At 41.3% G+C, this 13,955-nt stretch overlaps 1 protein-coding gene across 1 annotated transcript; it reads right to left on the minus strand.

The window, feature by feature from the left end:
- Positions 1-1,549: 1,549 nt before the first annotated feature.
- Positions 1,550-13,688, minus strand: LOC308076741 (retinol dehydrogenase 12-like). Its single transcript, XM_080417187.1, has 7 exons — positions 13,589-13,688; positions 11,604-11,719; positions 8,659-8,814; positions 7,965-8,069; positions 6,304-6,513; positions 4,653-4,845; positions 1,550-1,947 (listed from the first exon to the last, which is right to left on the minus strand). The coding sequence occupies exons 1-7, from the start codon at positions 13,597-13,599 to the stop codon at positions 1,845-1,847; spliced, it is 894 nt and encodes a 297-aa protein (XP_080273313.1). The 5' UTR covers positions 13,600-13,688; the 3' UTR covers positions 1,550-1,844.
- Between the last annotated feature and the right edge of the window lie 267 nt (positions 13,689-13,955).

A 13,955-nucleotide genomic window follows, 5' to 3' on the forward strand; every position in this document is an offset into this window, starting at 1 on the left:
TAACTGGGTGGACTGGACCAAGTCCCAGTAAAGCCCTGTCAGGAGGTTGGCTGTTGTTGGCTTATGCCCATTATGTAGCCATTCAAGTCTCGCATTATTAATAAGCTAAAACTAAGTCCCTTTAACCCCCAGGGAAAATTCCACATCACATGTAAGTCTGTCACGTGTTGTCCTGCATGTACGTATGATGCTGGGTCTAGCTACCAGCCTGCAGAATTCTACTCATGCAGTGTGCACAAAAGTTGTACAGGGGTTTTAAGAAAACAGGCGGAACTAAGCAGTATGTTTGACAATAACATGTTTATTTTCACATGACCATCCATGCATGCATTGCAATAATAGAAGATGCCATGTAGAATAGTAGGTTTTTTGACATCCTTACTTACTATACGTAAGTCAAACCAGAGCCAACATACACCTAAAAAAAATTAATAAAAAAGACCTCTGAAATGGCTATTTTCCGATGCTTTAAAACGGCTTGGTGGGAGGGTAAAGCCTCCAAATTATTATGAGGCACTAAACCAATTATCAAGAACAATAAAGATGAAATTGTTGTAGGCAGGCCATTGGTTCGTTAACACCTTACCTTTTAGCAGGGTGCCAAGATATAAAATGCTATGGGACATTTTATCTAACTATTTCCCAGGTCACTGTGTTTGTGCTGTAGATTGTGCTAAATATTCCTACCACTACTAATCTACTAAATATACAAGGCAGTCAAGCACATGGCACCCCCTGACCACAACCCACCCCTGCATCCCTTCACACACTTAGATCAGCACTTAGATCATCATTTATCCTACTATAATTCTACAAATCTCTGTGAGGGTGGTGTGAGGGTGGTGAGGCCAAATCTCTTCTGCCCGGTTCTCCTCAGTGGCTGGAGCAATTGATCTGAATTTGCACACAGCCACCGCGACGGGACGCGGGATAACCCCACGTTTGCAACTACTTTCGCCTGCGCACTTCACCGGGTATGGACTAGTATAGTATACCTTTCAAAAGCAATAACATTGTCTGTACAAAAGTGCTGCACAGTGCTGTTTATACATTGCATTATATGCATATTTGATCTGCTCAGAATAGGGCTTTAGTAAAGACAAACTCAAATATCAAACCCTAGATACATCCATTCACAATCTGTGTACAGGTCTGATGTAGGCACAAGCAGAGCATTTTAATAAGTACACGTGGCATTTAAACTCAAGGATCTGGGTGCAGTTTTTTTTGGCACGATAACTTCCTTCATTTGTCACGGTAGTATAATGATAGAAAATATGACTAATACCCCGACAACAAGAACTACTAATAGGCTCTATGCACAGCGGCCATATTGGAAATAAATTATTGGGCCTCTTTCTTACGTCCTTCACAGGTTTTACCAATGATACGAATGAAGGCTCTGTTCCATTTCATGTAGCAGTGGCTCTCAAACCTTTTCATTTCAAGGACCCCCATAACTCTGAGAGTGTACAAATGGAACCAAATGGACCCTTACGGGTCCATTTGGTTCCATTTGTACCCTCTCAGAGTTACACACCTTTTTAAGGGGCCTTTTGGAACCCCCCTCAAGGATACATGAGGGTCCCTGGACCGCCCTTTGAGACCCACTGGTGTAGCAGAGTGTTTCCAGTGAGCCAACACGCACAATATCAGCACCCTGACCCCTGTTTGACCAGAATGGAACAAGAGCCTTCATTAGTATCATTGGTAACACCTGTGAAGGAAGTGAGATTTCAATTTCCAATGTCTCTCCAAAGTGGCTGCTGTGCATAGAGCCTATTGTCTCTAGGACACAGCAAACTTGCAAAACATCAGTCAGTCCCAGGTGAGTGTGGTGGGGTTTAGTCCCAGGTGATGCCCAACATGTTGCAGCTGATCTCCCACAGTTTCTGGGCCAAGTCGTCGTCTGAGGCGTCCCTGGAGCACCGTGCCGGGGCACAGTCACTGTTAACACATAGCAATGGACATGGCACATGAGTGTGTTGTTGTATGTGTGTGTGTGTGTGTGTGTGTGTGGTGTGTGTGTGAGCGAGAGTACAAGGCATTAATTCATATGCATGCCATAACATGCATAATACACATATTTACCTTAAAGGCAAGACCACTTTGGTAGAGGTTTGGGTGTGTAGTTGCCTTGCCACGATGTTACTCCAAAGGTGGACATGAAATCAAAAATAATTGCCTCCATTGATTAGAAATTGAGAATTCAAAATATGCTCCACATTGACTTACATTGTACGGTGTGAAACATCTAAAAGTCACTCTTTTAGCACGTAAACTAACGCAAACAAAGCTGATTCAGACAATGTAGAACATCAATTATATCACCAATTATAAAAATGTTAACTTCCTGTTGATTTTGCTATTTTTATTGGGAAGAAAACCTGGACTGGATCTGCGGATCCTGGATCCGTATCCAGATCTTCAAATAGTAAAAAAAAAAGGAATAATAAACAGTATTGGGTTTGGTGATGTTCTAATCTATATTGTCTGCATTTGTGTTCGCTTACGTGCTAAAAGAGTGACTTTGAGAGCTGTTTCAATTCCGTACAATGTAAGTCAATGAGGAGCATCAATTCCGAATCAATGGAGCAGTTATTTTGTATTTCTCGTCCACCTTTGGAGTTACATCATGGCAAGGTAACTACACAATCCAAACCTCTACCAACCTCTGCCATTGTGACTGTCTGTGTGTGCATAAAGAACATCATGAAGAGGTGTAACATCAAGTCTTGTGACCTTGAGCACCAGACAGTGGACAATAATGGGACCCAGTGTATCCCTGCTTGGCACTCAGCATCAAAGGCTGGATTGGCGACATACTGGCGTCATGTCCAGGGGGTGTACTTGTACATCAAGCTGCCTCACGCTAAGGAAACAGGAGATATAGGCTCCTATCTGTCTGTCTCTTATATGACATCATGATTTGTGTGCATGGGAATCTCATCTTAAACAAGCTCAGTGCTTAATGAGTCTCCCAGTTTAGTAGACCTTGTATTGTGAATTTGTACGTCCATGTACTGATGTTCTCATGTCTTACTAAATGAAATACATCAATCAATCAATCAATCAATCCTGCCCTATGGGCCTCAGGGCTACCTAAAGCTCTTCACAGATTCAAAATGACAGACCCGAACCCTGAATGGACCGCTGAAATTGGTTCCGAGATCCGAGTGGAGCCGACGTAAATAGAATTAAAAAAAAAGACGCACCAGAAAGGAACACATGCACCCATTACTGTATGCACCCGACAAACCTAAAATGTTGTTCTTTCGCAGTCTGCGAGATGTCAGCTATAGGCTACTACTTGCATGTATTCACCTTGATTAATAAGGAATCCAACAACTTTGTTAAACCATTCATATTGGCTGCAGTAATCTGATCCCTGGTCAGTCTATAGCAGCACTTGATTCTTGCAGCTAGAGCCCCCTCACACCCACAGTCAGTTTACAAAGGACAACTATTTGTTGTGTATTAGCTTGTCTGACACCTAGTCGGTCGAGTTGAGAGAGCAACTATAGCCAGAACGGTCATTGCCGTGAGAGGCAAGATATGCAGCCAATACACATTCAGGCCCTTATGACCCCACCTCCAAATCTTGGCTGCAAACCCTTTTATGAATCCCATATCGGTCTTTATACAGGAACAAACTACACTAAAATACAATAGACATCTAAGACGTATTTTGGGAATGAGGCTCATTGTATTTGAACCTGCCTTGCCTCCAATCGTCTGTACTTGCTTCTTATTCTCCTGACACATGTAAGTAGGTAAGTAAGTAAGTCGGTCGGAGTGGATTATCGTCAGTATCGGCTGAGAGCGAGGGTGTCTGTCCCTTTCTCAGTGCACTAGCCACCCGGGAGATGGATTGCTGATGTGTAGTTCAACACCTACCATTAGCTCAGAGGGAGAGGGGGGGGGGGGGGGGGGGAGAGAGAGAGAGAGAGAGAGAGAGAGAGAGAGAGAGAGAGAGAGAGAGAGAGAGAGAGATGAGAGAGAGAGAGAGAGAGAGAGAGAGAGAGAGAGAGAGAGAGAGAGAGGTACACGGCAAGGAAGGCAGGTGAGAAGCAGTGGTGTGAGTAAAAGTACAAAAGTATTGGTATCAAAATGTACTTGAAGTACCAAAAGTGAAAGTACTAAAATGTTCGAAAATATCAGATCTACAAGCTCACGATGCGTCGCATCGTTGTAGATCTGATATTTATGTAGATCTGATATTTTCACATTTTAAAATGGGGCTGAAGTGGTTAATGTATGTTTTATGATATAACAATTTATATCTGCAAAGTAACTGTAACTAAAGTTTGCAAATAATTGTAGTGGAGTAAAAAGTACAATATTTGCCTCTGAGATGTAGTGGAGTAGAAGTCAAAGTAGAGACAATTGGAAAATACTCCAGTAAAGTAAAATTACCTCAAAATTGTACTCAAGTACAGTACTTGAGTAAATGTACTTATAGTTACTTTACACCATTGGTGAGAAGTCATGGCAGTGGCTCATGCATGTCAAGGCATGTGGCCCTGTTCAGACTGGCAACTCAAATTCAGTTGCCAGTGTGCGTGCTTGCGTGTGCGTGTGTGTGTGTGTGTGTGTGCGTATGAGTGTGTGCACGGCTGCGCGCGCATGTGTGTGTGTGCCTACAGTACAACCTGAAGTAGCCTCCAGTGTGGCTCTCCAGGCCTGGCTCCACAGCACAGTAGATGGTGGTCTGAGCTCCCTCCACCGTGGTCTTGGTGAAAACCCTGAAGATCTTCACCGCTACCTGGATGCACTGGTGCTGGTGCCTCCACAGGTCTGACTGCACCACGCCCGGGTGCAGGGAGAACACGCTCACCCCTGAGCCTATAGAACACATGCAGACACACACCCACACACTAAGCAGTGGTGTAAAGTAACTAAGTACATTTACTCAAGTACTGTACTTAAGTAACATTTTGATTTTTTTTTATACATAGGCTATTTGAAAATAGCCGATCTACAAGCTCACAACGTGTCGCGAAGCTTGTAGATGTGCTATTTTCAAACATTTTAGTACTTTTACTTTTGATACTTTATGTATATTTTGATGCCAATACTTTATTACTTTTACTCAAGTACATTTAGAATTCCGGACATTTACTTGTAACAGAGTATTTCTACATTGCAGTATTGATGCTTTTACTTAAGTAAAACATTTGAGTACTTTTTCCACCACTGACACTAAGTATTCTCTGCTGTCGGGCAGAAACCCCAAATTCCAAAATGTTCATTTTTCAGGATTTTCTTTTTTTTCAGGAAATGAAGAAAACCTGATAATTTTAAAACAAAGCAATACTGCCTCATCAAAGTTGGTATTATGACTTTATATATTGTCAGATACTTGCATGGGTCATTATATTATCACCACTTTACCCAAATCCAGCTCAAGTGGAGCAAGGAGGTTTTGTCCATCTTATTATTATATTATAAATATTATTATTTGTACATAAGAACAGCTGACAATGGATCTCCAAGCTCACAATGCATCACAACTTGTGAATTAATACCCTGATGCTTCATGACACTGCTTATATAGGCCTACACAATAATAAGCAGGACTTATTATAGCTTCTGCAAAGACGGGTTCACAGAGTTGCAGTTTCAGTAGAACTAGCAAGAGAAATGCTATATGAACTAGTTTCTTGTCACATTAATGTTACATTAGTGTCAGTGCCAGTTTGATAAACAGGTACACTGCATAGTTACGACTACGGGCTGAAACACCCTGCCTCGTTAAAGTTTGTTTTCTTCCGCTCTCCAGTCTGCAGCTCTGTGTGCCACACAGGGGAGAGGGGGTGGATTTAGCTGGTTTGGTCGACAGATTGAGGATCCAATGGAGTTAGGAGGTTTTGTCAGAGGCGCTTTTTAATACGTTTCATTTATTTTGTTTTAACCAACACACAGACGTAAACGGTGTTCAATAGCGTTGATTTATGAAAAATAAAAAAAAAGCTGAAAAATGTAGGCCTACAGTACAGGATGAAAACAGATTGTGGACATTTTTTATCTAATTATAAAATATATTGTGGGAAAGTATAATATACTTTCTCACAATAAATGTTAAGATATAGATAGTTATTTTGACTATTCAAAATATATATAGATTTTATTCTGGCAATTTTTTCGATGAAAGATTCCTCAGGTTACTAACATTGTAACTTTTACACAGCTGCATATTTAACTTGTCTTTCTTAATTTTGTTCTTCCTTTCTTTCTGTCTTTCTTTCTTTCTTTCTTTCTTTCTTCCTTCCACTTTATTTGTGAAGGGCTCGGCTCTCTCACCCTGTAGCCGCCGGGCGAGTGAGCGCGCACAGAGGACGTTGGCCAGCTTGCTCTGCCCGTACGCCTTGACGGTGTCGTAGCTCTTCTCGCTGTTGATGTCGTCCAGTCGCAGGCCCGACCAGGTGTGAGCCACCGATGACACCATGACGATACGAGACGGAGCAGAATGCTTGATCAGGTCCAGCAGCAGGTAGGTCAACAGGAAGTGACCTAGACAGGAAGTTAAGGAAGAGCGAAAATTTTAAGGTTATCAAGGGGGGGAAAGCAATGTGTTGAGTGTTAAGTGAATGAATGAATGAATGAATGAATGAATGTTTATTTCGAACATTAAAAATAAAATAAATAAATAATAAAATACAAAAAACAACTCACAATAATAATGCATTAAAAACATTAAAAACAAAAGCAAAACACAAAATAATAATGCACTCGTTGACGTTGATAATAATCAATGTCAACATCAGACCCTGTTGAGAAAGAAAATTCTAATAATAAACGTGATTTATGTAGCACCGTTTATTTTTGTTTGTAGGCTATTGCTTTATTTTAGCTCTGTTCTTTATTTCCTTTTAGTGAAGTGTGTTTTAAGGTACATTTTTGATATCTGCTTCATTTTGTGAGCATTGGCAGACACACGCAAATCAAAATAGTGTTTAGTAGTGTTTAGAGAACTTGTCCAAAAATACATGTATACAAAGATTATATCAAAAAAGATGTTTGTACAATTGAAGAAGTTACACAATTAGTTGATGTTATTAATGTTAGAATTGGACTCAAGAACCCCTGAAGTGTTTTGGGGATCCTGTCTGCTATTGTTCATTGTTCTCTGTTTCCTGGTAAACTATTGGCCTGACAGTGTTTATTATAGTTCATCAGTCACACATGTGAAACACATGTAAAAGGATGTGTGTGTGTGTGTGTGTGTGTGTGTGTGTGTGTGTGTGTGTGTGTGTGTGTGTGTGTGTGTGTGTGTGTGTGTGTGTGTGTGTGTGTGTGTGTGAGTGTGTGTGTGTGTGTGTACACACAGGTGTACCCATGCCTGCGTTAGCCAAGGGGGCGCGGGGGGGGGGGGGTTACCCTGACTAATATGCCATTTCCTCTTATTAGCCTTGAATTACTGTACATGTCCTGTTCCACTTATTTCCAGCACCAGCTGTTGTCACTTACTAAATAAAGACAACTTCAATTGGAGGAGGGCTTAAAGCCGCATTCCCTCACTTTCGTGTCCTATCCAGGACTTGAAACCGAGTCCCTATAGTGCAAGCGCCAACATTTTCACCTTTGAGCTAAAACAGAGAGCACATTTAGGAACGCAAATCATTTCCATTTGAGCTTCATGCAGTGTCTCTCATCAACCAATAGTGGTCCTACCCGACCGCAGGATGTAAATCAATCGAAGAGCAGGGAGGCCACCTCCAACCACCGCAATTGTTCTAGTTATATTTATTAACGTACTCTACCATACAGATTGGTAAAAAAAAAAAAAAAAAACACAAACAAACAAAAAGTTATTGATCAAAAAGACAACCTCTCAAAAAATGCTGTGAATATGTAAGATTGGACATAAAATTCTAGTCTCCCATTCCCGTATCAAGAAAGTCAAGTGTAACCAGGCTCAGTGTGATGTGAGTGACCATGCAGTCATACCATGGTGTTCTTACCCAGGTGGTTGACTCCCAACTGCATTTCAAAGCCATCTACAGTCTTGGAGTGAGGACACATCATGATGCCTGCATTGTTTATCAGCATGTTCACCTGCTTCTCCTCTGTAAGACACACGCACACGCACATGCACACGCACACGCACGCGCACACGTACACGTACACGTACACGTACACACGCACGCTCACGCACGCACACGCACACGTACACGCGCACGCACACACACACACACACACACACACACACACACACACACACACACACACACACACACACACACACACACACACACACACACACACACACACACACACAGGTATAGCATAGTAACAACAATACGTTATAGACTGTTAACCACTTACAACTTGGAGACCAATATAGAAAAACACTGTCAAAAATTCAAAAAATATAATAATAATATACAAAGTGAAAGTAGCTGATCTACAAGCTCACAACGTTTGGAAGCTTGTAGATCGGCATTTCTCGCTATTCGTAGTACAACAAAGTATATAGAGCTTAAATGGTTTAGGTAATACAATTGAATAACCTCTCCCCTTTCAGCCCTTGCATCCATCTATCCATCCATTGCGTATGGCTACGTGTGAGCTAACTAACTTCTATAAAAGAAAAAAAAGAACTGCAACCAAACAGAGGACGCCCAGTCTGTGTTTACTTATTGGGGACATTTCTACCTCTGTTGATGAGCTCACTGAAGGCTCTGATGGACCTGGTATCAGACAGATCCAGTTTCCTCACAACCATGTTCTCGTTTCCTGTGTCCTCCAGAATGACCTTCCTGGCTTCCTCTGCCCTCTCCAAGTCTCTGCAGGCCATGATGATGCGTGCACCTGAAAGAATGCGCTCAATGAGTTCAAGTTCTTTATGTACAGTATGTACAGTATGTATGTATGTATGTACGTAGGTAGGTAGGTGCGTGCGTGCGTGCGTGCGTGCGTGCGTGCGTGCGTGCGTGCGTGCGTGCGTGCGTGCGTGCGTGCGTGCGTGCGTGCGTGCGTGCGTGCAGGCAGGCAGGCAGGCAGGCAGGCTGCCTGTCTGTCTGTCTGTCTGTGTGTCCGAAGCAACATAATTTCACTATTATGTAATATGTATCCCTTTAGCACAATAGTGTCTACTATCTACTAGTCTACTTCAAAGTTAAGAGGTCATACTAAGAGCTCTGTTTGTTGTAATTCAATGTGTACAGACTCATTCAGAGCTTCATTTATCCATCCACTTCCCTCACATGAATACAGGACCCCTCGTCTGACGTAAATAACGATGCATTCCTCTTAATGAGAGCAGGGAGGGGTACACACATGCTTGCCCTCTAGTTCTAGCTGTGTCGCGCCCTCTCAAACTACATAATACACAATATACACATACGGACACGGCTTGCACACACACCCCACACGCACACAAACACAATAGCTGCTATGTCCAGTAATTATGGGAGATGGGGACCGTTACTCAGAGCGAAGCACTTGTGTCCCATCAAAGTGGCTTTGTCTCTGTCTTCCTGCTCCCATGAGAGGAAGCGTCATTTCCCCCACCACAATGCCCTAACAGCCATACACATTCTAATTAACCACAGCATCCAAAATGTCAAAATAGGCAAACATTTTGTGAAACTAGTCGATCTACAAGCTCACAGTGCGCCACAACATGGCGCGTTGTGAACTTGTAGATTAGATATTTTCGGCAAAGAGTTAGAGAAGAAGGGGACCAAGTGCAGACCCCTGGGGGACCAGAGTCAACGAAGTATATACTGTAGGCCCGGGTATATTTGTTAAACTGTAAATAAACAGTTACATATGCTAACAGTTCTCCAGTGGACAATTCCACATTTCCTCATTAACTATTACGGATAATGTATTAAATTCTGTGATTGTAATGTCGGTCGTTGCTGGTAGTATCGGTAATGGGTAATAATGGCATTAGTGAAGTGTAGAGATTTTTTGTTGCTGTTATCCTTCTCAAAATGCCTTTGAGCTTTGTAGGTCTCTAACATGTTCTCTCAACATGTCAAAGGAATAAAGCTTATTAACCTTCTACTTTGTTTTGTTTCAGTACATTGATACGGTTTATGTCGGTGACAGCATATTATAATGATCTTCCTCCAGAGATTACATGCACACATACAGCTCTGAATATCTCTCGCTCTTGGATGGAAACCGTGTCCAAAACCGTTACTTTTCAGGAAATGGAAACATTTGCCTGTGTTCCAATGTAGTTTTTATATAGTCACAAGGTCTTGTTAATATACTTGTCATTGGTTAAATAATAAATATCTATAAAACCCACAGAAAAGACTTTTAAACTGGCATCCCTATTTTGGATGTGTTATTACAGGCAAAGGTTTTTCCGACATCATTCAAAAGTAGTGCAAATAACAGATATACAGGATCACAATGCATCACGATGTGACGTGCTATGAGCTTGTAGATCGGCTATTTTTGCTACACTACGATCATACGATGAAGTATAACATAGAGGGCATTCATTAACGTAAAGAAAAACACAAAAAAAGATGAAATCTCTCCTGAAATATGGAGATACCAGTTTTCTGCAAGACAGTGAGTCCTATGTTATGGTCTGCAGAAAAAAAGCTTTCAGAAAACTGTGTGCGTGTGTGTGTGTGTGCGTGCGCGTGCGTGCGCGTGCGTGCGCGTGCGTGCGCGTGCGTGCTCATTGGGACAGACACCCAGTTCCCTGTCTGGTGTGCAAAATGAAGTCAAGTGTTTAAGTGAAGGTGTCAGGTGGAATGGATCACATTGTTTAAGAGCCTTAAGCCTCATTTATATAGCCTGTAGTACAAAATGGTGTCGCTTGCCGTCCATAAGCCACAAAATAAAATGGGGCTTAAGTGTTTAAACCAGCCACTCCCAACCTGTGGGCCGGGGCCCACTGGTGTGCCGTGAGGTTATTGCAAGTGGGCCCCCGAATAATGGGCAAATCCCTTAGATGGTATTGATAATATGACACTGATATAACTTTTTTCTTTTCTTTGAAACCTTCAAAAAAAAAAATTCATTTTGATGCGGATAAATGAGAACTTAAAGTAGCCGACTACGTTAGTCAGATGGTGGGCCGTGAACGCTTTAGAGATGTTATAGAGGGCACTGCTCCAGAAAAGGTTGAGAACCGCTGGTTTAAACTGTTTGTAATTGTGCTGGGGACTCCCTGGAAACCCCTCACTTTGAGCAGTGTTCATTTTGTCGAAAAATGTTCGTCGGCTACCTTTTATCACTGACGAAAACTAAATAAAAACACAATAAAAACTAAGCTATAATGACAAACAATAAAAACTAGACAAAAATCTTAAGGGACGACTGTACAAGAGATCCAGTAGAACGAAAAATAATTAATTTTATGCTTGGTTGCGCTAGGGTGTTGCGCTGTTCTAAAAGCTCACAACGATCACGACGTGCTGTGACCTTGTAGATCGGCTATTTTCAGCATGCAACCAAGTGTAACATCAGGCATTACGATGCCATCAAGGCCCGCCAACATACATTTCAGTCGACTAAATCAACTGTAGATTTAGTCGACTAAAATCTAAAACATTTCAGATGACTAAAACTAAATCAAAGTGCTGTCAAAATCAACAGTGACTTTGAGAGCCAGTGCAGAAACCCACCTCTCCTGGCCAGGTCTCTGGCGGTCTCCTTGCCAATACCAGTGTTGGCTCCCGTTATGATGACCGTTTTCCCATCTAACCTCTCCTCAGAGGACCAGTGGTTGCAGCAAACACTCCTGTAGACACAACACAACAGGGTGAGCACTATGACACACAGCCTAAGCCATTGGTTCTTAAACTTTGTCGTGTCAAGGACCCCCAAATGGATATACTTTTGCCCGCGGACCCCCCCCCCCCATCTGAAAAGGTTTAATGCCAGGGACCCCCAGAAGAGAATATTTGTGTTAAAATAATTCAAAATGATTAAAAATGTTCCGAGCTTGTACATCTGCTATTTTTGAATAGCCAACATATACATGGATAAAGTGTTTGAGATGATTGTGATGCTGTGTTAAACGCTTTTGCTGGGGACCCAATGGAACCCCCCCCAAGGACCCCTGGGGGTCCCAGGATCCCACTTTGAGAACCAATGGCCTTAGGCAACACTATGCCCTCCCCCCTCCCCCCCACACACAAACACACACCAAATTAACCAAGAAATATATCTAGAACCACGCACACACACGCACGCACGCATACACGCACGCACGCACGCACGCACGCACGCACGCACGCACGCACGCACGCACGCATGCACACATACACGCACACGCACAGTTTGTGATCCCCTCTCTTATGCAGGCTATACCGTATATATATTATATATTATATATTTTCCTTGTTTTAGTCACTTAAGCCCTATTTTATAATTTCTAAAATGTTCAAAATCTTTCGAAAATAGCGAAAACAGCCGATCGACAGCTCACAATGTGTCGCATCATGACGTGTCATAATAGGATATTATTGTCAATGGAGGTGTTTGGTCAAACATGTTTGATTTTGTCCTTATTGCCCAGCTCTACAGTCTTAATGGCTGGAAATAAATCCCCATGTTTAATGAGGTCAGATTGTATGTCTTGATGAATTGAATACACAGGACCACAATAGAAACAAACTGCTAATACAGTATTCAATCATTCAATCAAAAAAGAGCACCAATAAGGATTATTGTCATTTAGTCGTTTACTGGTGTTGCACATTTTTCTATGTAATTGCATAATGTAACAAAGGACGCATACTCTCGTGAAAAGTACCTGCATGTCAATTATATCACAAAGGGGATGGAATATGAAATAGGATTGACCAACTGATTAATTGATTGATTGATTGATTTATTGATTGATTGAATACTTTATTTAGAAGTTTGCAGAAAACCACTATCCACTATCAATACATAAAGTATTCAACAAAATCATTGTGATGATCATTGAATTAATTTCAGCCACACTACAACAGCGCAATAGATCATGAATGTGTATCATACTGTAATATCAATATCAATACCTGCACAAGTTTAAAAAATAGACTATTCCATGAATGAATAGCCTACTACTGCATTTTGGGTATAGCCTAAGGCTACAGGTAATTCTCTAGGCATAATTTCATGTATTTCCCCAGAACATTAATGCTTATTTAAACTAGGCTACCTATTTATTTGAAGACTACGTTTTATTTTTATTTTTGCAAGACTATAGGGAAAAATCCTATCAAGTCTTATATCATTTGTTATAGGACAACTAAAGAAAATAGCCAATCTACAAGCTCACAATTCATTGCATGGTGATGTGTTGTGATCTTGTAGATCTTTTTTTTAAGAAAAGAAAATGAAACATTTAAAACATTATTAAATCATTATTTGACCAAAATAGGGATGCCAGAGTTAATACAGTCATTTATTAAGATTCATGAATCCCTGCAATACAAACAGAGATTGGTACCAATAATTCAACACGGTTAGTCTAGATAACAATAAGTGTCAGTCGACTCTAGTGCAGCATCCCCATAATCTACACAATTTGTATTTCAAGATTTGACACATATCTTATACAAATTTAAATAAGGCAAAGTTAACTTAACCAAAACAATTTTTGCAATATTGTTCCTACCTGCAATACATTGTCCTTAAAACTGTCAGATTCCACCTGAGGGACACCAGGGCCTTAAGGACCAACTGAACAAAGATTCACTCTCAGTCCACAAGCCTTTTTTATCAATGGACTGCCTTTCCCTGCCCACTTCTGGTACATCACAACAGCAGCACTAGATCCCATAGTTCAGAGGGACAGTAGCACTATAATTAGATCATTGCCTGTCAGGAACTCAACTGTGGATATTATCTATTAGCTAATGTCTATGACTTTAGCTAATATATCTATGATTGCTTCGCCCACACACAGCTTTTGGAAAGTGTATAAATTCAGAAAAAAAGTGTTTTCTTAACACGCTTTAACATTAGATCTAATAGCTCAAATC

This window comes from Gymnoscopelus braueri (genome assembly GCF_963280865.1).
Source record: "Gymnoscopelus braueri genome assembly, chromosome: 21".
Classification (NCBI taxonomy): domain Eukaryota; kingdom Metazoa; phylum Chordata; class Actinopteri; order Myctophiformes; family Myctophidae; genus Gymnoscopelus; species Gymnoscopelus braueri.